Source organism: Bombina bombina, chromosome 8 (genome assembly GCF_027579735.1).
Source record: "Bombina bombina isolate aBomBom1 chromosome 8, aBomBom1.pri, whole genome shotgun sequence".
Taxonomy (NCBI): domain Eukaryota; kingdom Metazoa; phylum Chordata; class Amphibia; order Anura; family Bombinatoridae; genus Bombina; species Bombina bombina.
This window is the reverse complement of record NC_069506.1, coordinates 157,715,433-157,739,831: the sequence shown is the minus strand read 5'-3', so window position 1 is coordinate 157,739,831 and position 24,399 is coordinate 157,715,433. Positions and strand designations below refer to the sequence as shown.

The window sequence follows — 24,399 nt, the reverse complement described above, 5'->3', positions numbered from 1 at the left end:
TCACAGTATACAGATAAAGACTAGCAAGTCATAGTTTAAATGTAATGGCCAGCAGGACACAGTATGAAGCTAATATCAAGCAGTATACTGTATCTCTGTTATGAACAGCAGGACACAGCATACAGGTATAGGCCAACATAATACAATATGCAGGAAATGGAAAGCAGGACACAGTCTGCACATAATAGCAAGCAGGACCATATATTTAGGTAATGGACTGTAGGACACTCTATAAATTGTTACTTATTAGTTTAGCTTCTTTGAAGATCCTTTCCCAGATGTTTCTGCTCTTTTACAAAAATTGCTAATTCGGGTTTTCTGTATGTGACCTATTGAGTACTTTCCTACTCATAATGGAGATGTTTTTTTTTCTCCACATCTTTCTTTACTTTGAATGGAGACTGGTTTAATGTCCCTAAACTAATTTTCACTGAGCAAGATTTAGGAATCTATGATATTCTTAAAAGACACCAGGGTAGCATTGCACTAGCATGAGCATTGAAGCAAAGAATGCTAAGAAAGGGTAGAAGACAGAGTGCAATCAGCAGAAGGGGCAGTTACTAGTGGTGTTCCTCAAGGGTCAGTTCTGGGGCCTGTTTTGTTTAACATATTTATCAGAGATATCAGCAAAGGGCTACAGGGGAAATTATGTCTGTTTGCAGATAATACAAACATTTGTAATAGAGAAGATATTTCAGGAGGGTGGTCAAAATGAAAAGTGATCTACACAAATTAGAGGATTGGACAAAAGATCTAAATTTAAGTGCATAATTACTCATTTAGGACAGAAAACTCCAAATGCTATTTATAGACTTAATTACCCTTTACTTACTGTTACAAATGAGAAATGGGACCTGGTAATCAGTTAAGATGATTTAAAACATAGTAAACAATGTAGTATTGCTTTGAGTAAGGCCAGTTATTTTATTGGTTGCATTGGTAGAGGTGTTTGCAGCAGAAATACTAAGGTTCTTATGCCACTTTACAGATCATTAGTTAGGCCTCATCTTGACTTTTGTGTGCAGTTCAGGAGGCCATATCACTAGAAGGATCTAAACAAACTCAAATCTGTGCAAAGGAGGGCCTCCAAAATGGTACATGATCTAAAAAATAAAACTTACCAGGAGAGGCTCAATTATCTAAACATGTAAAGCTTAGAAGAGAGAAGAGAAAGATGGGATATAATAGTTACTTTCAAGTATATTAAGGGGCTTAATATAGCTGAGTCTGAGAGTATTATTTATAAAAAGAAAAATTCAAAAACAAGGAGTCTCTCAAGCTGAAGGGTAGCAGTGGAGGCTCCTCCATATGTGCACTGTCGCACGTGAACCCCCAGGGGGCAGAGGAGGGGGGAAAAAAATGAGCATTTAAAAAAAAAAAAATGAGAAAAAAAAAATTATGAAAAATTTTAATTTTATTTTTTATTTATATTATTTAATATTATATGTATTAAATAATGCTTTACTGGCACTGCTGCTTAGCTTATATACCCTGCTATTTAATCTATTATCATTCTCATCACTGACTCGCCACTGAGTGTTCATTAACAGACACTGTATATTTATTATCAGGCTCAGGCAGGAGGCAGGAGCTAGGACCGGGTGGACTACTCAGTGTGCTGACGTCCGTGACGTCACACCACACACCACCACGGCGCACTGCCTGCTGCTGCTGCCTGAGGCTGAGCTGAGAGAGGCTGATTGACAGTCCAGGGCAGGCTCCAGTCTCCACCCCCCACTCGCACGTGCGGTAAGGAGCTCTATATGCCTGCACAGTGATCGCAATGTATTCACTGTGCAGGCGTAGAGCTCCTCCCCAGCCTCATGCCTATAGAGGCATAATCGCACAGGCTGAACTGTGCGGTCGTTCAGCCTGTGCTCTGTCTCCTCCCCCAGCCTCTTGATCCGGACTCCTCAGACTCTTTGATAGGCTCCATGGCTCACGTGATGGCCCCCACGAGGCTCCTCCCAGCTCAACGGCGCGAAAATCTTTGTGGAGATAGCCGTTGAGCTGAGAGGAGTGTTTTTGCATAGCTCTGTGCAAAAATTGTTTACAACAAAACTATATATTTTTTGCTGCCTGCTGGCAGCCATCAAGCATCAACAAGTTGATTGAACAGTGACAGACAGTCATATTTGCTGCTGTGTGCTGACTCAGTGTCTGCTGAGCTGCAGTCAAGTAGTGTGCAAAGAAATAGCCAGGGCCCAGGAGCAGGCTAATAGACAGTTAGATAGTTAGCCAATAGCCATTATAATTATTATTAATTACATTAGGCTTAGCTTAGCAGCAAATTAGTTTAGAACTGTAGATTCACAGTCACTACTAGTAGTATTCAGATTTTCTAGTTATCTATATCTATATAGAACTTGAAGATACTTTAGTTAACTTAATTTATACTAGTAATATATTATTAGTTTAGTAACTTTGTGGGCAGATATTTTAATGATTTTTGCTGCAGGCCTGCAGTTTTTTATATAGAGTAACTGAGTGAGTTGAGTCTTGAACTAGTGTTAAAAAAAAACAAACCTTTTTTTTCTATTTGTAATTTAAACAACAGATACAGTCTGAGTCTGAGATTGCTTTTTAGATAGAGTGAGTTGAGTCTAAGTTGAACTTGAATTAGTGTTAAAAAAAAAACATTTTTATTTTTCTACTTGTAATTTAAACAACAGATACAGTCTGAGTCTGAGATTGCTTTTTATATAGAGTAACTTGAGTCTTGAACTTGAACTAGTGTTTAAAAAAAAACATTTTTATTTTTCTACTTGTAATTTAAACAACAGATACAGTCTGAGTCTGAGATTGCTTTTTATATAGAGTAACTTGAGTCTTGAACTTGAACTAGTGTTTAAAAAAAAAAAACATTTTTATTTTTCTACTTGTAATTTAAACAACAGATACAGTCTGAGTCTGAGATTTCTTTTTATATAGAGTAACTTGAGTTGAGTCTTGAACTTGAACTAGTGTTTAAAAAAAAAAAAACATTTTTATTTTTCTACTTGTAATTTAAACAACAGATACAGTCTGAGTCTGAGATTGCTTTTTATATAGAGTAACTTGAGTTGAGTCTTGAACTTGAACTAGTGTTTAAAAAAAAAAACATTTTTATTTTTCTACTTGTAATTTAAACAACAGACACAGTCTGAGATTAGCAAGTTTAGGAGTATACTGGATTTTTAGGGAGTTCTTTAACAATTTAGTTCAACTTCTAGTTGATATTTTCTAATAGCTGCAGAGCAGCAAAGCTACCTACCTACAAGTTATATATTACATAACAACCGCCAAACTATTAAACTATTACTTCAAGTTGAGTTGTATATTTTCTAACAGCTGCAGAGCAGCAGAGCTACCTACCTACAAGTTATATATTACATAACAACCGCCAAACTATTAAACTATTACTTCAAGTTGAGTTGTATATTTTCTAACAGCTGCAGAGCAGCAGAGCTACCTACCTACAAGTTATATATTACATAACAACCGCCAAACTATTAAACTATTACTTCAAGTTGAGTTGTATATTTTCTAACAGCTGCAGAGCAGCAGAGCTACCTACCTACAAGTTATATATTACATAATAACCGCCAAACTATTAAACTATTAAGTTGTATATTTTCTAACAGCTGCAGAGCTACCTACCTACAAGTTATATATTACATAACAACCGCCAAACTATTAAACTATTACTTCAAGTTGAGTTGTATATTTTCTAACAGCTGCAGAGCAGCAGAGCTACCTACCTACAAGTTATATATTACATAACAATCGCCAAACTATTAAACTATTACTTCAAGTTGAGTTGTATATTTTCTAACAGCTGCAGAGCAGCAGAGCTACCTACCTACAAGTTATATATTACATAATAACCGCCAAACTATTAAACTATTAAGTTGTATATTTTCTAACAGCTGCAGAGCTACCTACCTACAAGTTATATATTACATAACAACCGCCAAACTATTAAACTATTACTTCAAGTTGAGTTGTATATTTTCTAACAGCTGCAGAGCAGCAGAGCTACCTACCTACAAGTTATATATTACATAACAACCGCCAAACTATTAAACTATTACTTCAAGTTGAGTTGTATATTTTCTAACAGCTGCAGAGCAGCAGAGCTACCTACCTACAAGTTATATATTACATAATAACCGCCAAACTATTAAACTATTAAGTTGTATATTTTCTAACAGCTGCAGAGCTACCTACCTACAAGTTATATATTACATAACAACCGCCAAACTATTAAACTATTACTTCAAGTTGAGTTGTATATTTTCTAACAGCTGCAGAGCAGCAGAGCTACCTACCTACAAGTTATATATTACATAACAACCGCCAAACTATTAAACTATTACTTCAAGTTGAGTTGTATATTTTCTAACAGCTGCAGAGCAGCAGAGCTACCTACCTACAAGTTATTTATTACATAATAACCGCCAAACTATTAAACTATTAAGTTGTATATTTTCTAACAGCTGCAGAGCTACCTACCTACAAGTTATATATTACATAACAACCGCCAAACTATTAAACTATTACTTCAAGTTGAGTTGTATATTTTCTAACAGCTGCAGAGCAGCAGAGCTACCTACCTACAAGTTATATATTACATAACAACCGCCAAACTATTAAACTATTACTTCAAGTTGAGTTGTATATTTTCTAACAGCTGCAGAGCAGCAGAGCTACCTACCTACAAGTTATATATTACATAACAACCGCCAAACTATTAAACTATTACTTCAAGTTGAGTTGTATATTTTCTAACAGCTGCAGAGCAGCAGAGCTACCTACCTACAAGTTATATATTACATAACCACCGCCAAACTATTAAACTATTAAGTTGTATATTTTCTAACAGCTGCAGAGCTACCTACCTACAAGTTATATATTAGATAAGAGCAAAGGACTGTTCTTTGTGTGTAAACTAACAGTTAAGATGGCACTTAGTAAAATTAGTGTGTCTGAGCTAAAGCAATTACATTTTTCAACGTTGCCCATTGAAAGAAAAATGGAAATTAAAATGCTCAGGCCAACACCTATGCTTAACCTTACCCAGGTGACAAAATGTAAAACTAGAGATTACAAAAGAGAATTCAAACCCGAGGTATATGATAAATATCCATGGATTTGTGGTTGTGAATTATCTAACAGGCTCTTTTGTTTTTATTGTCTCCTGTTTGCAAAACAAAGTGGGGATTCAAGCTGGGTGAGTTATGGTGTCGCCAATTTATCACATTTAAGTCAAAAAACCAATAAACATAATTGCTCCCAATCACATTTAAACTCCACATTAGAGTTTAATTTGCTAGGAAGGGTTGATATTCGGCAACAACTTGACAGTGCATATCGTTTGAATATTAAAAAACATAATGAGCAAGTAACGAAAAATCGCTATGTTCTTTCCAAAATAATTAATTGTATTTTATTTTGCGGCGCATTTGAGCTTGCACTTCGAGGACATGACGAACGAGATGATTCATTAAATCCAGGCATTTTCAGAGGTCTTATAAACTTCTCAGCAGAGCTTGATGCATCTCTAAAAGAACATCTCGCTAGTGCCACTGTTTTTAAAGGAACGTCAAAAGAAATTCAAAACGATTTATTAGACTGTATGCTTACTGTTTGCCAGAACCAAATAAAGAAGGAAATCTCAAATGCAAGTTTTGTAGCAGTGATAGCAGATGAAACTACTGATGTTTCATCTGCCTTCCAATTGGTTGTTGTTTTTAGATACATTATAGGTAACGGACAACCGGTTGAGAGATTCTGGGAATTCACTAATCCAGCTGGACATGATGCCGAATCTTTAGCTACGTGTATTCAAGCTACTTTGGAAAAAGTTATAGACAACCCAGAGAAACTGATATCGCAGAGTTACGACGGTGCAAGCGTGATGAGTGGTCAGCATGCAGGTGTTCAGGCTATAATTAAACGTACCTACAAGAATGCACATTTTGTGCATTGCTACGCACATCAGCTCAATTTAATTGTCAGCCAAGCAAGCAGTCAAAATCAACAAGTTCAAGTATTTTTTTCAAATCTAAGTGACATTACTAACTTTTTTAGTAACTCGCCACAAAGGATAGCTATTCTAGATGAAACTGTTAGAAGAAGGATACCTCATGGTTCAGCCACCAGGTGGAATTTCAAGAGTCGAACCGTCAATACAGTTTTTGAAAACAGGGAACAGTTAATTGAATGCATGGAAAAAATAGAGTCAACATCGAAAAAAGAAATAGCTATAAATCAAGCAGGGGCTGTTCGGCGTATGTTACAAGACTCGGTATTTGTGTTTTGGCTTACAGTTTTTCACAATATTATGCCACATGTAGATGTGTTATACAACCAACTTCAGAAAACACAAACAGATGCGGCACTTATTAGAAAACATATTAACACTTTCCAGCAGACAATGGAAAACGAAAGGAATAGAATGGACACAGTGACCATGACGATATCAGAAACAGAGGAAACATCTAGGAAAAGGAAGAGAGAAAATATTCACATTGCTCAGACTGTGGCAGCTAAAGAGATATGCGATGTTATCACAAATCAAGTAAAAGATAGATTTTCTTTTATAACTCACTACTCGGCTGTTTCTCTCCTCCAAGCGGAAAAATTTGCGGATTACGAGAAAAATTTTCCAAATCAGCTTCTTGAACAAACATCAGCGGTTTATCACACATTACAGAAAGATCGCCTGAAAACTGAACTAGGAGTAATTTACAGAAGACCAGATTTCCGAAATATGAATGGTGCCATCAGTCTTCTACAGTTTGTAATAGAAAATAACTTGGACAGTACTTTCTCTGAGACCTACAAACTGTTGCAAATTATTTCGACTATTCCCGTGACAACTGCTGAGGCTGAGAGATGTTTCTCAACTTTAAAACGAGTTAAGACATTTCTAAGGAGCACCATGACTGAGGAAAGACTGACTGCTCTAGCCATGCTCACAATTGAAAAACAATTGATCAATGACATGCCTACATTCACCGAAAATGTTATTGATTTATTTGCCTCAAAAAAAGACAGGCGGATTGACTTAATTTACAAAAATTGTACTTGAGTTAACAACATTCTGTTTTAATCTTTACTGTTGAAGTTAATTATTAAGCACTAGTGTAATAGAAATAATCTTCTTTTGTAGAAAGTAAAATGTGGGTGTATTTATCTTCATGTTGCCAAGGCCTTTGGCTGCATTGCCTTATATCGAACACTGGGGGCTGGGGCAACAGTAATTGAAATGTGGTTGTATTTCTCTATAAAGTGGAAGGTTCTTTAAATCCAGGAATATATATGTTTTCATGAATGTACATTCAACATTCTTATTATTTTGCAGCTTTAATTAATCATTTGGTTAATATATATATGTTATTATATAATTTAACTGAGCACCATCATGTATATTTTAAGACTAGACATGGGCAGGTAGTGTAGGCTCCTCCATTTGTGCACTGTCGCACGTGAACATGGCTGTACTGAAGAGTATGCATTCATAGATTTAAGATGTCTGTGTCCACTATGAGGAACAGAGTGAGCAATGCATGGTGAGGATATGGAAGACCACAGGCACAGTTCTTGTTAAGGCCAGAAGTGGCAGGGCAAGTAAAATATCAGAGAGGGCCAGAGGCAAAGGCAAAGGATGGTGAGAACGGTCAAAAACAGCCCACAGACCACCTCCAAAGACCTGTACTACTGGGAATATTGTTGAGGGTCTCATGGATTCCACTCAATATCAGCAGATACTTGAGAATAATGTTGAGGAATCAGTCACAAACTTCAGTTGAAGTTACCCCCAGGCCGGGGCTGGATATTTCAAGAAGACGATGACCAAAAACACTGCTGGTTCAAATGGGTGGGGCCATTTGAGGGGCGTGACTTTCACAAAGGGGTGTGGCTTTTAAAATGGGCGTGGCTTATTAAAGGGGCGTGTTTTTCAAAAGGGGCGTGGTTTTTCAAAGGGGCGTGGCTTTCTAATAGGGGGAGGGTCTTGTGCACCCCCATCCTAAAAATTCACCAGCCGCCACTGAAGGGTAGTAGATTCAGGAGTAATATGCGGAGGCACTTCTTTACAGAAAAGGTGATTGATTCATGGAATAAAGTTTCACAAGAGGTAGTAATGTAGGGTTTTTAAGAATCCCTGGGATAAGCACAAGACTATCCTATGAACTAGATATGTTTATACTTTTATGACATATTGGGCAAACTTACTGGGTCTATGGTTATTATCTGCCGTCAAAATCTATCGGCTAGATTACGAGTCTTGTGTTATGAGCTGTGCAGTGCTAACATGCAGTTTATTCTCACCGCTCACTTACCTGCAGCGCTGGTATTACAGGTTTTTACAAACCCAGCGTTAAAAGGCAAGAAATGAGCATAGAGCAAAATTGTGCTCCATACCGCACTCCAATACCAGCACTGCTTAAGTCAGAGGTGAGCTGGTTGTACGTGCTCGTGCACGATTTCCCAATAGACATCAATGTCACCTAACACTCTAACATGAACCCCGAGTCTAAACACCCCTAATATTACACTTATTAACCCCTAAGCTGCCACCCCCGACATCGCCAACACCTACATTATACTTATTAACCCCTAATCTGCCGCCCCCAACATCGCCGACACCTACATTATACTTATTAACCACTAATCTGCTGCCCCCAACATCGCTGACACCTACATTATATTTATTAACCCCTAATCTGCTGCCCCTAACATCGCCGCTACCTACCTAAATTTATTAACCCCTAATCTGCCGCCTCCAACATCGCCACTATTCTAAATTTATTAACCCCTAAACCTAAGTCTAACCCTAACCCTAACACCCCCTAACTAAAATATAATTTAAATAAATATAAATAAAATTACTATCATTAACTAAATTATTCCTATTTAAAACTAAATACTTAGCTAGCTATCTTAGGGTTTATTTTTATTTTACAGACAAGTTTGTATTTATTTTAACTAGGTAGAATAGTTATTAAATAGTTATTAACTATTTAATAACTACCTAGCTAAAATAAATACAAATTTACCTGTAAAATAAAACCTAACCTAAGTTACACTAACACCTAACCTAACCCTACAATTAAATAAATTACCTAAATTAAATACAATTAAATAAATTAAATAAAATTAGCTAAATTACAAAAAACCCCACTAAATTACAGAAAATAAAAAACAAATTACAAGATCTTTAAACTAATTACACCTAATCTAAGAGCCCTATCAAATTAAAAAAGCCCCCAAAATAAAAAAAAAAACCCTAGCCTAAACTAAACTATCAATAGCCCTTAAAGGGGCCTTTTGCGGGGCATTGCCCCAAAGAAATCAGCCCTTTTACCTGTAAAAAAATACACACAACCCCCCGCAAGAGTAAAACCTACCACCCACACAACAAACCCCCCAAATAAAAGCCTAACTAAAAAAAAATAAGCTCCCCATTGCCCTGAAAAGGGCATTGCCCTTAAAAGGGCATTTAGCTCTATTGCTGCCCAAAGCCCTAACCTAAAAATAAATAGAATTCTATCAGCCAATCGGAATCTAAGGGTCACCATCTTGGATGATGTCACTTAAAGGTACCGTCATTCCAGAAGAAGACGTCGGAAGAAGAGTATGCTCCGCGCCGGATGTCTTGAAGATGGACCCGATCCGGAAGGATGAAGATAGAAGATGCCATCTGGATGAAGACTTCTGCCCATCTGGAGGACCACTTCTGTCCGTCTGGAGGACCACTTCTGACGGCTTTGTTGAGGACATCTTGCCGCTTGGATGAAGACTTCTCCCGGTAAGTGAATATTCGGGGGTTAGTGTTAGGATTCTTTTAAGGGTGTATTGGGTGGGTTTACTTTTTAGGTTAGGGCTTTGGGCAGCAATAGAGCTAAATGCCCTTTTAAGGGCAATGCCCATCCAAATGCCCTTCTCAGGGCAATGGGGAGCTTAGGTTTTTTAGTTAGGCTTTTATTTGAGGGGTTGGTTGTGTGGGTGGTGGGTTTTACTGTTGGGGGGGTTGTTTGTATTTTTTTTTACAGGTAAAAGAGCTGATTTCTTTGGGGCAATGCCCCTCAAAAGGCCCTTTTAAGGGCTATTGGTAGTTTAGTTTAGGCTAGGGTTTTTTTTTTATTTTGGGTGGGCTTTTTTATTTTGATAGGGCTATTAGATTAGGTGTAATTAGTTTAAAGATCTTGTAATTTGTTTTTTATTTTCTGTAATTTAGTGGGGTTTTTTGTGTGGTAATTTAGCTAATTTTATTTAATTTATTTAATTGTATCTAATGTAGGGAATTTATTTAATTGTAGTGTAGTGTTAAATGTTATTTTAACTTATGTTAGGTTTTATTTTACAGGTAAATTTGTATTTATTTTAGCTAGGTAGTTATTAAATAGTTAATAACTATTTAGTAACTATTCTACCTAGTTAAAATAAATACAAACTTGCCTGTAAAATAAAAATAAACCCTAAGCTAGATACAATGTAACTATTAGTTATATTGTAGCTAGCTTAGGGTTTATTTTATAGGTAAGTATTTAGTTTTAAATAGGAATTATTTAGTTAATTATAGGAATTTGTATTTATATTTATTTTAATTATATTTAAGTTAGGGGGTGTTAGGGTTAGACTTAGGTTTAAAGGGTTAATACATTTAGAACAGTAGCGGTGACGTTGGGGATGGCAGATTAGGGGTTAATAAATGTAGGTAGGTGTCGGCGAAGTTGGGGGCAGCAGATTAGGGGTTAATAAATATAATGTAGGTGGTGGCGATGTCCTGAGCGGAAGATTAGGGGTCAATAAGTATAATGTAGGTGGCGGCAATGTTAGGGGCAGTAGATTAGGGGTTAATAATATTTAACTAGTGTTTGTGAGGCGGGAGTGAGTTGGATTAGGGGTTAATATGTTTATTATAGTGGTGGCGATGTCCGGAGTGGCAGATTAGGGGTTACAAATTTTATTATAATGTTTGCAATGCAGAAGGGCCTCATTTTAGGGGTTAATAGGTAGTTTATGGGTGTTAGTGTACTTTTTAGCACTTTAGTTATGGGTTTTATGCTACAGCGTTGTAGTGTAAAACTCATAACTACTGACTTTAGAATGTGTTACGAATCTTGTCGGTAGAGGCTGTACCGCTCACTTTTTGGCCTCCCAGGACAAACTCGTAATACCAGCGCTATGGAAGTCCCATAGAAAAAAGGCTTTATGAAGTTTACGTAAGTAGGTTTGCGGTAAGGCCAAAAAAGTGTGCGGGACACCTATACCTGCAAGACTCGTAATACCAGCAGGCGTAAAAAAGCAGCGTTAGGACTTGTTAATGCTGCTTTTTTACCTTAAAGGGACACTGAACCCAAATTATTTCTTTTGTGATTCAGATAGAGCATGACATTTTAAGCAACTTTCTAATTTACTCCTATTATCAAATTTTCTTCATTCTCTTGGTATCTTTATTTGAAATGCAAGAATGTAAGTTTAGATGCCGGCCCATTTTTGGTGAACAACCTGGGTTGTCCTTGCTGATTGGTGGATATATTCATCCACCAATAAAAAAGTGCTGTCCAAAGTTCTGAATCCAAAAAAAAGCTTAGATGCCTTCTTTTTCAAATAAAGATAGCAAGAGAATGAAAAAAATATGATAATAGGAGTCAATTAGAAAGTTGCTTAAAATTGCATGCTCTATTTGAATCGCAAAAGAAAAAAATTAGGTTCAGTGTCCCTTTAAAGCACAACTCGTAATCTAGCCGTATGTTTCTATGAATGTGTGGTATTGTTTATCTCATTTGCATATTTCCCCCCAGATTCCTCTGCTCTTGTACAAAACAGGTAGTCCAGGTTTTCTGTGGGGGATGTGCAGATAGGCTATGCAATGACCTATTGAGTATAATCTGTTTCAAAAAGACCAGAAAGAGTTGAATTTGTGTAGTATACAGTAAATATATATACATATATATATATATATATATATATATATATATATCTCAAATCTAATGCAATTCATTGATATTGATGGTAAAGGGACAGTCTAGTCAAAATTAAACTTTCATGTATCAAATAGGGCATGCAATTTTAAACAACTTTCCAATTCACTTTTATCATAACATTTTCTTTGTTCCTTTAGTATTCTTAGTTGAAAGCTAAACATAGGTAGGCTCATATGCTAATGTCTAAGCCCTTGGAGACTGCCTCTTATCTCAATGCATTTGATAGTTTTCACAGCTAGAGGGTGTTAGTTCATGTGTGCCATATAGATAAAAATGGGCTCATGCACGAGAGTTACTTATGAGGGAGCACTGATTGGCTAAAATGCAAGTCTGTCAAAATAACTGAAATAAGGGGTCAGTCTGCAGAGGCTTAGAAACAAGGTAATCACAGAGGTAAAAGTATATTAATTTAACTTATTTAACCATGTTGGCTATGCAAAACTGGGAAATGAATAATAAAGGGATTATTTATCTTTTTAAACAATACAAATTCTGAAATAAACTGTTCCTTTAAGTGAAAATACCTGCATCCAAACATATTAAGTAGTCATCATCAATACTGAACCAATTAGTTGCCATGTTTATTTTGACTTTGGCTGAGTATCAAATTCTTCTATGAATGTTTGTGAAACCCCATTGTGGAAATTCGCTTAAAAATCCTATATTCCTGGTATATCATGTACAAAATGGCTAAAAAAAGGCTAAAACATATGTTGTTGTTTTGCTCAGCAGTTCTTATTTAGCAGAATAAGGGTCTATCTGTCTGTATACCTTTACCAATATATTAGGTATAGGCTCTTGATACACTTGATAAAACAATAATCTTAAATATTTAATTTTTTTATCTTTACATTCAAATATTGCAGCTGAATACTCAAATGTTAAATTTGATAGTGATATAATTATGGGATTTTTTATTCTGTATAAGGGTATCAAAGCTGTCTGGTTATAGATTTATAAACCCATACATGTACTTTTGTTTGGACACCCAGTAATACATACAGCCACATTCATGTAATCAAACATATTTAAAGCAGAGAAGGTGATATGCTTGCGGTTTGTTAATTTGAATTCCATACTGACTTTATTACTGCAGCACTGTGATTCATAACGGAAAGGGTTACAGCTCTTTTCCCTCTGCAAACAAACTAGCATTAATTTGCTCTAATTAACTCACCAGCTTATGCCAGGTCAGCCACTGAGAGCACCTTCACAGTTCTCTGTAGTAGCCTCTGATATGATCGTTTAATCATGTGTCAATTAATTATGCTAAGATAGAGGCTACAAATCTCACATTACTGCCCAGCTCTCTTGGCTAGCAGGCCATCTCAGTCTCTGAATCTTTTCCCAACATCCTCCTGGCATCTTTGAGAACAGCTGCCGTGCTTTTTCATCACCTACAGAAGCTCTCTGTGCCCCTTAATAAATAATAATATACTTCTGCTAAGTTCACCTAGGTCAGTTGTCACCAGCCCCACTCATTTTTAACATAATCATTTGTGCTTGTCTTCTTAAAGGGACAGACAAGTAAAAAAAAAAAACCTTTTATGATTCAGATAAAGAGTGTAATTTTAAAAAACTTTTCAATTTACTTTTATCACCAATTTTGCTTTGTTCTATTGGTATTCTTAGTTGAAAGCTAAACCTAGGAGGTTCATATGCCAATTTCTTAGACCTTGAAGGCTGCCTCTAATCTGAATGCATTTTGACAGTTTTTTACCACTAGAGGGCATTAGTTCATGTGTTTTATATAGATAACATTTAGCTCACACACGTGAAGTTACCTAAGAGTGAGCACTGATTGGCTTAAATGCAAGTCTGTCAAAAGAACTGAAATAAGGGGGCAGATACAAGGTAATAATAGAGGTAAAAAGTATATTATTATAATTGTGTTGGTTATGTAAAACTGGGGAATGAGTAATAAAGGGATTATATAGCTTTTTAAACAACAAAAATTCTGGTGTTGACTGTCCCTTTAAGCAAGCAATGTGAGGAGCTAAAGCAAATAAGGGCTGGTTGAATCATAACGCATTTCTGAAGCAAAACTATTTTATTTAGTCTTAAGGCAAATGGGAGGCCAACCTGTCTTAAAGGGACAGTAAACAATTTGTAATTACAAAATCTTCCTGCTGTCTTCCTATAGATTAAAGGGACAGTCAAGTCCAAAAAAAAACTTTCATGTTTCAAATAGGTCATGTAATTTTAAACAACTTTTCAGTTTACTTTTATCACCAATTTTGCTTTGTTCTCTTGGTATTCTTAATTGAAAGCTAAACCTAGGAGGTTCATATGCTAATTTCTTAGACCTTGAAGGCCGCCTCTAATCTAAATGCATTTTGATAGTTTTTCACCACTAGAGGGCATTAGTTCACGTGTTTCATATAGATAACATTGAGCTCATGCACGTGAATTTACCATGGAGACATCTCTATTTGGCTAAAATGCAAGTCTGTCAAAAGAACTGAAATAAGGGGCATTCTGCTGAGGCTTAGATACAAGGTAAAATGTGTATAAATATAACTGTGTTGGTTAGGCAAAACTGGGGTATTGGTAATTAAGGGATTATCTATCTTTTAAAACAACAAAAATTCTGGTGTTGACTGTCCCTTTAACTTATCATCATAGTCTAAAATGTATAAGAACTGATTTAGATCTTGTTTGCTGCAGTTGTTTTTCAATGGTCAGATTCAACCCACTGTTTTCCTTATTTGGAGGAGCCAACCTGGACTTAAAGGGATATGAAACCCAAAAATGTTCTTTCATGATTTAGGTAGAACATACAATTTTAAGCAACTTTCCAGTTTTACTTCTATTATCAAATTGGCTTCATTCTTTTGGTATCTTTTTTGAAGGAGCAGCAATTCACTACTGATTTCTAACTAAACAAAGGAGTGAGCCAATGACAATTGGTATATATATATGCAGCCACCAATAAGCAGCTAGAACCTAGGTTATTTGCTGCTCCTTAGCTTACCTAGATAAACCTTTCAGCAAAGAATAACAAGAGAAGCAAGCAAATGAAATTAGAAAGTTGTTAAAAAATTGTATGCTCTATCTGAATCATGAAATAAATGTTTTGGGATTAATGCCCCTTTAAAGGGACAGTCTACAATATAATGTTATTGTTTTAAAAGATAGCTAATCCCTTTATTACCCATTCCCCAGTTTTGCACAACCAACACAGTTATATTAATATACTTTTTACCTTTGTTATTACCTTGTATCTAAGCATCCTCTGACAGCTCCCTGATCACATGACTTTTTATTTATTATCTATTGACTTGCATTTAGTATTGTGTTGTGTTAAAGTAAATTAAAATTTTTATGCTAAAGTGCACGTTTTTTACAAATTTGATTAAAAACAGTGGCACTTTAATTCATCAAAATTTACATTTCACTTTGTGGTGAAAAAACACTTACCTTTTAAACTTGCCAGCCGCTTCATCTTCCCCCGGTCATCGCAAGCCATTTCTGAGGTCAGAAATGATGGATCGTCATCCTCCAATCATGGTTTCCGCCTGGAGGAATCAGTGTCTGATTCAGCACCGTGATTGGAGGAAGCCGGATTCCTCATTTTAGACCCAGGAAAAGGCTTTGAGACGGGCGGAGGAAGCTGGAGCAGCTGTCAAGATTAAAAGGTATTTTTTCACAACACAAGTGAAATGTAAATTTTGATGAATTAAAGTGCCCCTATTTTTAATCGAATTTTTAAAAACCGTGCACTTAAGCATCAAAATTTACATTAACTTTAACTCTTAAATAACTCCCCGGGCGTGAACACATTCGGCTAGATTACAAATTTTGCGTTATGGGTGAAAAATCAGTGTTAAGGCTCTTTTTCACTACCGCTGGTATTACGAGTCTTGCAGGTATTTCTGTACCGCACACTTTTTTGGCCGTAACGCAACGTAACTACCACAGCTTTCAAAAAGTCCTTTTTCAATGGGACTTCCTTTGCGCCGGTATTACGAGTCTGCCTGGGAGGCCAAAAAGTGAGCGGTACAGCCAATACCGTCAAGATCCATACCGTAAAATGAAAGTCAGTAGTTATGGCTTTTATGTTACAACGCTGTAACATAAAACTCATAACAAAAGTGCTGAAAAGTATGCTAACACCCATAAACTACCTATTAACCCCTAAACCGAGGCCCTCCCGCATCACAAACACTAAAATAAAATTATTAACCCCTAATCTGCCGCTCTGAACTTTGCTGCCACTATAATAAACATATTAACCCCTAAACCGCCGTACTCCCGCATCGCAAACACTAGTTAAATATTATTAACCCCTAATCTGCTGTCCCTAACATCGCCGCAACCTACATTACAGTTATTAACTCCTAATCTGCCACCCCTGACATCGCCGCCACCTACCTACACTTATTAACCCCTAATCTGCCACACCCAATGTCGCCGCCACCTAACTAAACTTTTTAACCCCAAATCTGCCGCCCCAAATCACTGCCACTATACTAAAGTTATTAACCCCTAAACCTAACCCTAACACTAACACCCACTAACTTTAATGTAATTAAAATAAATCTAAATAAACCCTACTATTAATAACTAACTAATTCCTATTTAAAACTAAATACTTACCTTTAAAATAAACCCTCAGCTAGCTACAATATAACTAATAGTTACATTGTAGCTATCTTAGGTTTTATTTTTATTTCACAGGCAAGTTTGTTTTTATTTTAACTAGGTAGACTAGTTAGTAAATAGTTATTAACTATTTAATAACTACCTAGCTAAAATAAATACAAATTTACCTGTAAAATAAAACCTAACCTGTCTTACACTAAATCCTAACCTTACACTACAATTAAATAAATTGCATTAATTAAATACAATTAACTAAATTACAAAAAAAAAACCCACTAAATTACACAAAATAAAAAAGAAATGATCAAATATTTAAACTAATTACACCTAATCTAATAGCCCTATCAAAATAAAAAAGTCCCCCGAAAATAAAAAAAACCCTAGCCTAAACTAAACTGCCAATAGCCCTTTAAAGGGCCTTTTGCAGGGCATTGTCCCAAAGAAATCAGCTCTTTTACCTGTAAAAAAAATAAGGTCAGATCAATATACCTGCTTATTGTATCTCAGTATATACAGGGTTTCAGCAGCAAAACTGCTATTGCTATACCAAAGGCTATAGCAAGATCATTACTACTCGTATGCAGGTTTTTCTCCACTTGAACTCTTAAGATAAACTTTTTAGATGGACTTTTAAGATTAACCTTTTTATATGAATCCTCTATGAATGTCTCACTTAAGACAAATATTTGCCATTATTTTAGATTTGTTGCCTGTTTTACTTTTTAGCTTTCTAGCTTGAAGTTGATGTCTGAACTATAATTAATTTTTTTAATTTTTAATTTTTAATTTCTAAACTTTAAAAGGAAAAGCATTGCTTAGGAAGTTTGTATAAGTACATAAAGAACAAAAAAGGTTGGCCAACCTACTACAATCATTTTATTTATTAACAATCAGTGTATTTGCTAGCTATATATTTGTTTTTGATAGCAATCAGTATATTCATGAGAAAAGTAGTTGTATAACATTTATCGTCTTTACACACAATTATGATAAATTATTGAATGTAAAAAACAGTCAATAGATGCCAGTAATAATAAAAGTAGTTTCTATTTTAAAATATATCATGTCACAGAAAAAATGTCTTCTCAATCTCCAAGAGGTATTAGCTTATTTAGTGTTCTTTTTCTATAAATCTTTTTGCACTATGTGTAGTACCCTGCAATCTGTGAGTTGCCCCTTGCCTTCACATATACCTTTTTACACTTACCCTATGAGGCGCCTCCTGTTTCTCTCTTTTGTTTTCTACATTATATTATACCCAATGTTCTACCAAAAGAATGCAAACAACAGTGAGACTGAGATAGGTAGAGGATTTTGAGAAATACTTTGGAAATTCAAATGTAGACAAAATTGAAAGAATACTTTCTAGCTGGGTGCAATGGGACATGGCATATTATGTGAGAGGAAGATGGAAGATTGGTGTGAGAGATTGGTAATGAATCATAAATAGTAGACAAAAAGCACATTTGAGATAGTCATATAAAATGTTTTCACCAGTAAATTTAATTATTGTGCAAAACAATCTAGATAACCAGTGGAGCCTTTTTGCTCATAACATTTGGGTGTGTCAACAATTGACCACAAAGAAGGGGTAAATGGGGTACTTGCTGGGGACCTCATCTTCTACTACCTAATGAAATAATGCTTCTCCCTCCTTTCTCTTTACACTACCTGGAGCACAGGGCATGTTAACATGGTATCACTTTGCATTCTGAGAATTGGAGGTGCTACAGAAAGTATTGGACACCTTAATATTCCCTTGAAGCCCCCAGTACATAGGATAAATTCCTAAATCAAATATTTAAATTTTGCATAGTAACAATTTTAGAAAAAAATCCTGCATGAGCTGTATTATCATTGCTGGTTCTTCAGATGCATTAAATTGATGTCTACATGCAGTTGTATTCTAAAGAAAATGATTTACGTATTATAATAAAAAAAACATTATTATTTCACATTGTTACAACTTTATTTTGTTTCACTTTTCTGGATGCAGGGTGCAGGTGTAATGTCTGTTTACCTTTTCACCAAACGATATGCAGAAGAGGAGATGTATCGCCCACACCCTGCCTTCTACCGACCTCGGCTCAGTGACTGCTCAGACTACTCAGGTCAGTTCCTTCACCCTGAAGTATGGCACCGAGGCCGCAGTCCATCGGACATCTCTAGTGATGTGTCAATTCAGATGACTCAGAACTATCCACCAGCCATCAAGTATCCTGACCACATACATATATCTACATCCCCCTGCTAAAGATGGAGCCAGTAGGAAACTTTTTGGAAGTTGCAATGAATCTTCTCACCTTAAAAGGTTCAACACTCCACACCAATGTCAGAGATTGACATGTTTAACCAGCGACAGTGTAATGTGGAGATAAAACATGATTCGTACTTCCCAACTCTAAGACTCCTCTTCCATGTTTTTTAGCCTTCCGTTCATTTTTCCTTGATTATGTTAATACCCATTCAATAACTTGTTTTGGTTGGGTATACATCACTACATATTACTAGTTTTTAATTTAATCATTTTGTTCCATTTTTAATTGTTTTTTGTTCTTTGAAGGGATTCTTGAAATGAATACAGAAACCCTGCACTGCTAACTACCAATACATACGTTTAAAGGAAATGAGCAACTTTGAACAAACGCAAAGAAAAATAACACATTCTCTTCCATTTTGATTTTGGTTTCGGTTTGTTTTAATGAAGTTTATAAGTCACAAATAGAGTATAAATATTGTAAATAAAAAAAAAAAAAACAGATTCAAATGGATTTATATAAAAACTTTAATCTTGTACAGCTCAGTAACTTTTCCGTAAGGGAAAAAATGCAAAGAAGAGATGTTTTACTACTGAAATTCTGGTCGAAAGCAAGATCTTTAACACGAACATTTCTTCAGCTGCAAGCACTTGAGATTCATCTTAGCAAATATAAAATACTGTAAACAAACAAAGACTTGTTTTTGCCATGGATGTCTCTAAGTGGAATGTGAATTAATGTTACATGAGTTGGTGTGAACAATAACAAATTCCTCTTTTTTGTCCACTGTGCAAGGTATAAGGAAAGCAAGATAAAAATCTCCCTGTAAATGTAACAAGAGATTTTTCATTACATATATTTCTGATTTTATTGGCCGTTATATCTAGAATTGTGTATTATGGCATTAACGCACATCTTATAATACAAACTTATCAGAACTAATCTGAACCTTTTATATTTTATACAATACAGAAACAGGCTAAAAACAGAAATTTTGCATATACATTCCCGAGCACCACAATATTGTATGTTATGTGTCAATTATTTGATGCATCATTACTTTCTTCACCAGCTTCTAACATTTTAGTCCTTTAATCTATAAAAAAATGGCTGTTTGTTAGGTAATTTTTCCAGTTTTCTAAAAAATACGCTTAGCAATAAAGATTGATTTGATATAAATTTTATGCAGATGTTTATTCTGCAAAGGACAAACAATAGTCTAAATAATTTATTCTTACATTACTAATAAATATCTACCCATGCTCCTATGTCACTTTTATAACATAAAGGAACATAAAAACACGTCATGATTTTGAGTGGAAATTGTGTTTTGTTCCACACTCCCTAGAGAGGTCAAAAAGCAAAATTTTTAACCTAGATTTTTAAACTGCTGCAAATTGTCTAAACCAGCTGTTTGATTTGCAGCATGTGCAGGTTACAGAATTAGCGTTTTGGCACCAAACACAATCTTTACAGAAAAGCATGTGTTTTCTCTGTACAAAATGAGACAAACCATTGTTTTCCTCAGGGGAAGCCAGAAAAATGATGATTTAATAAGTTCAGTCCTATTTCTTTTTTATTGAGCTTGAGCTAATATTACAATAAAAGGACCCCATTCTAAGTAAGGATATAATGGCATCACATTATAACCATAACTTTGTTTCTGTAAACATCTGAAATATGTAGAAAAAAAATTTATTTGTATCATTCTTCTCTTATGCTCCAATTGATATGTTGTGAATATTTTCTTTAAGGAGGCCAAACCCTTATTGGAATTGTGTACAATAATAATTCCTAAATGACAAATATTAACCTATTGGAAGACTAATATTTAAACACAAATTCTGACTCTTGGCAACAATTATGGGGAGATATATAAAACTACACCAATAAGTACTGTGGTTCAATTTCGTTGGCACAGTGCACATAAAACTTTGGAATTCAGGACAGCATAAAGACTTACAGACTATAAAAGAGATTCTTTTGAATCCTCAAAGTTCATAACATAACATGTCAGCTGAAAAATGTTTCCTTGTTGCACTACCAAAACAACACATTGTGGAGTGTTGGTTTAACAAATATAGCAAGGCCTATTGACTTATACTAATCAATTTGCCACTGTGATTGTTCACAGGGACACAGCAAGTCCATGTTATATATCGTTTCATCCGTGGATGACTTTTTGTTTCTGCAATGAGCAGACTATGATGGTATCTTAAGAGCACTGAAATGTATGTAGATAGTTGATATATATCAATGCAATGTAAGAAATGTAACATGAAATATAGTAACAAAATAATGACCTGTCTGGAAATCTTTACTGGATCTGAATTACCCATAGATTAGGCTAAATTATGGCATTTTGGTAAAGATCTCTAGATGTATCATTATTTGTAATATAATCTCCTTACTAATTAAGGATAATATATTTTTGAAATAGTATAGATTTCAGCTCTGCTTTCATATCCTATCATTAAATGGGAACGTGATATGTTGTCTACAAAGCTAAGAGAAAAATGTAATGTATGATACATACCTCTAATTGACCAAACAGATTGCTTTTTTTTCATTGCAGTATTTAACTGCTGTTATTACATGTGCACATCTGATTGATGATTATATATAGACATTTATTGGTAAGATGTTATTAAGGTTTGTGACTCAATAAGTTTAAAGGCACCAGCTGCTTATGCAGGCAATGCACTATGGTCTCTGAAATGCCCCGCTCAATATATCTTAAAACATGATGTTCCATAAGCAAAGTGTTGGTTAATAATTTAAACCCCCCATTTACACCATTCAATTTCTTAATAGTCTACAACTATTTTGACAATGAAGAATAATTATCAAATTACATATTTTTGTTTTCTAGTTATTGGTGGCCATGATAAGTTTTTTAAGTCCAATCTTTATAGGTGATAACAAAAAAAGCAGGTACAGATTTTACATCTATTGAAAGGTTTAAAAGGTTTCATTATTGGTTTGAGAGATTTGGCATTCCAACAAAACATTGAGGTCTCCTACATGACTGTAAAGTCTTGTTGGCATGTGATTGCGCTTCATTACCGTAATTCTTAGAAAAACTGAAGTGAATGATCTTCAGTCATTGTCTACAGTAATATTTTAAAATTTTTGGCCACAGGCTAGACTTCAAATATTTACCTGCTTTTAAACTGTTTTGAATAAGTCCTTTTTAATAAATCCTTGCTTTAGTAGGGATGCACTCAAAAGTAGGGTCATTAGTAGCCCTCAAAGTCTCTAGTTTGATAGCTATATTCATTATGTACAGTATTATATCAGAAATTATTCTGAATATTGTTATATGTTATTAACAAAGATCCTTCTTACCAAGGGCATTAGATAGTCCTGATCCTTGTATTATTCAAGAAAAAATGTAATATTGGAAGCTTCCCAAGGCAGAGTGCAAAATGTATCTCAATTATATATTGGTTCAGTTTAAAATATATATATATATACATACACATACAGTATATATTTAGTTTGTTTACATAACTTATTTTATTAAGGCCAAATTATAGTTATTCTTTTTTCCCTACATCTTCAGAAAGTTTCATTTAGTGGCACCACAATTTGTAATTTCTGGTTTGTAATGAAAATAAAATACCTATTTTAATTTCAGAGATCAAATTAGTGCACTCTGGTCATGTAAATTGCTGTAATCATGATTTCTTTTTATTGTGCAACTTTCTAATTAATGAGAATGTTTAGATTATTTTAGACATACATAGATGTTTGTGTTTGGGAAAGCACATGTATACAGACAGCTTTGGCAAGTTTCAGAGTCTGGTTTTAAAGATTTTTTGTTAAAGTTGGACAGGGAATTTTTTTTCCACAATATATTTTCCTAATTGGTATTCAATTGTACATTTTACTTTACCGTTTATTTGATCACAATTTGGATGGAATTAAATAGTTTTTAATGAATTTTTAGGGTACAGGTATACTTGAGAATACATTCTCTACCAAAAAATAATTTTTGACTGCTCTGATCACTACAGATGAATGATATTAATGGAAACATCAAGCTACCTAAGGTAAAGAGACGTACAGATAAATAAATTGTTCATAGGAACTGCACAAGGACAAAAACATGTAAAAATACTGTTAACATTTTGATAGTAAGACAATCATAAATTTAGAATGTTTAGTGCAATATGAAAGTCTATGATACTAATTTTCAGAGGGTTATAAACCATGTATAGCTTGTGTAATCTGAAATTTGTATTATAGCATATTTTTATATAGTGGGTTATTCAAGTTGCAAATTGATGAGAATTATTTGCTAATTGGAATCATAAAATGCTCTAATTTGATTATAGGATGCAGTGAAGATAGTGACTCTCACCAATTTTATTTGGGGTCTGTAAAAAACAAAAAAGACAAAAAGAAATATAATAGTTTTGTGCACTTTGAATGATGTGGCATATAATTAAATATTTAGTGATAAAACACAGAGTAGTGATAGGATAAAAATAATGGAACATATATATTGTGATTCCAGAAAAGAATCCGAAGCCCATCTATTTACCACATTATTCTGTATAAATATTATAGGCTTAATTTCTGTATTGCCACTAGATTTAATACTTAAGCAAAATATCTCTGAGTTTCCTATTTTGCAATTTAAAATAATTTTGTTGTTTTTTTATTTGGTTCTTAAAAATTATCCCCTGCCTGATAGTACATTCTTTAAAAATACATATCACACGTCTCTCATCCATATTATACATATTACAATGTATAGAATTATGATAGAAAATAAAATATATAGAAGAGATTAAAAATGTAAATAATATAGAAATGATATAGATGTAACTGGTGCTATTTTTTGCACATACATTAAAGCATGGTCAGCAATATAAGAGATGAATTAGTGTATAGGAAAAAGCCAAATCTATTTTTGTTAGTTTAAACAAAATTGTCTTCCAGAAATCTAAATCAAATGTAAATTGAACATGGTACTGATATGCATCCTGATAAAACCTCTGTATACTATTTGTTACATTAGTTTTGAAAGCTATGTATTTCAATAACAATCTAGTAGGCATTGCTGTCTGAGTTGCAAATTATTTTACAAACATACAATACAAAAGTGGTTGTTGAGATCTGAAAATGGTTATTTGGATGACATCAAAAAATGCCTTTTTTATAATGTTAATTTTAAGGGGCACTGATAAATGAGTATAAGTTACAATGCATTGAAGAGATAATTGTAACATAAATTCTGTTTTGTTTATTTTAAAAATGCATTCTGAAAAAGAAAACAGCATTTAAAGCTTATAAAATGTACTTTAAACCTGCTTCCAAATCTCAAGATGCTTTAATGGGATTTTGCTCTAAGTGCAATGTATTAGTTTTAAATTATCGTTACAAACCTGGTAAACTGGAGACAGAGGAAGGAGGTACCGTGCCAATAGCTAGAAACATCAAAAGTTTTTTTCTGTTACACAATATTGATGTATAAAATGTGCTGTCAATTAGGGGCATGACCATTTTGCAGAATAAGATGAGAGTAATATTCTCAACTCTCACAAGAC

General features: G+C 34.5%; 1 protein-coding gene across 1 annotated transcript in view; it reads left to right on the top strand.

Moving 5' to 3' along the window:
- CACNG7 (calcium voltage-gated channel auxiliary subunit gamma 7) overlaps positions 1 to 18,837 on the top strand; it is a 100,050-nt gene extending 81,213 nt beyond the window's left edge. Inside the window, exon 5 of the mRNA XM_053689929.1 lies at positions 18,580 to 18,837. Within this exon, the coding sequence (XP_053545904.1) occupies positions 18,580 to 18,837 (258 nt within the window). The remainder of the gene's footprint in view (positions 1 to 18,579) is intronic.
- The last annotated feature ends 5,562 nt before the right edge of the window (positions 18,838 to 24,399 follow it).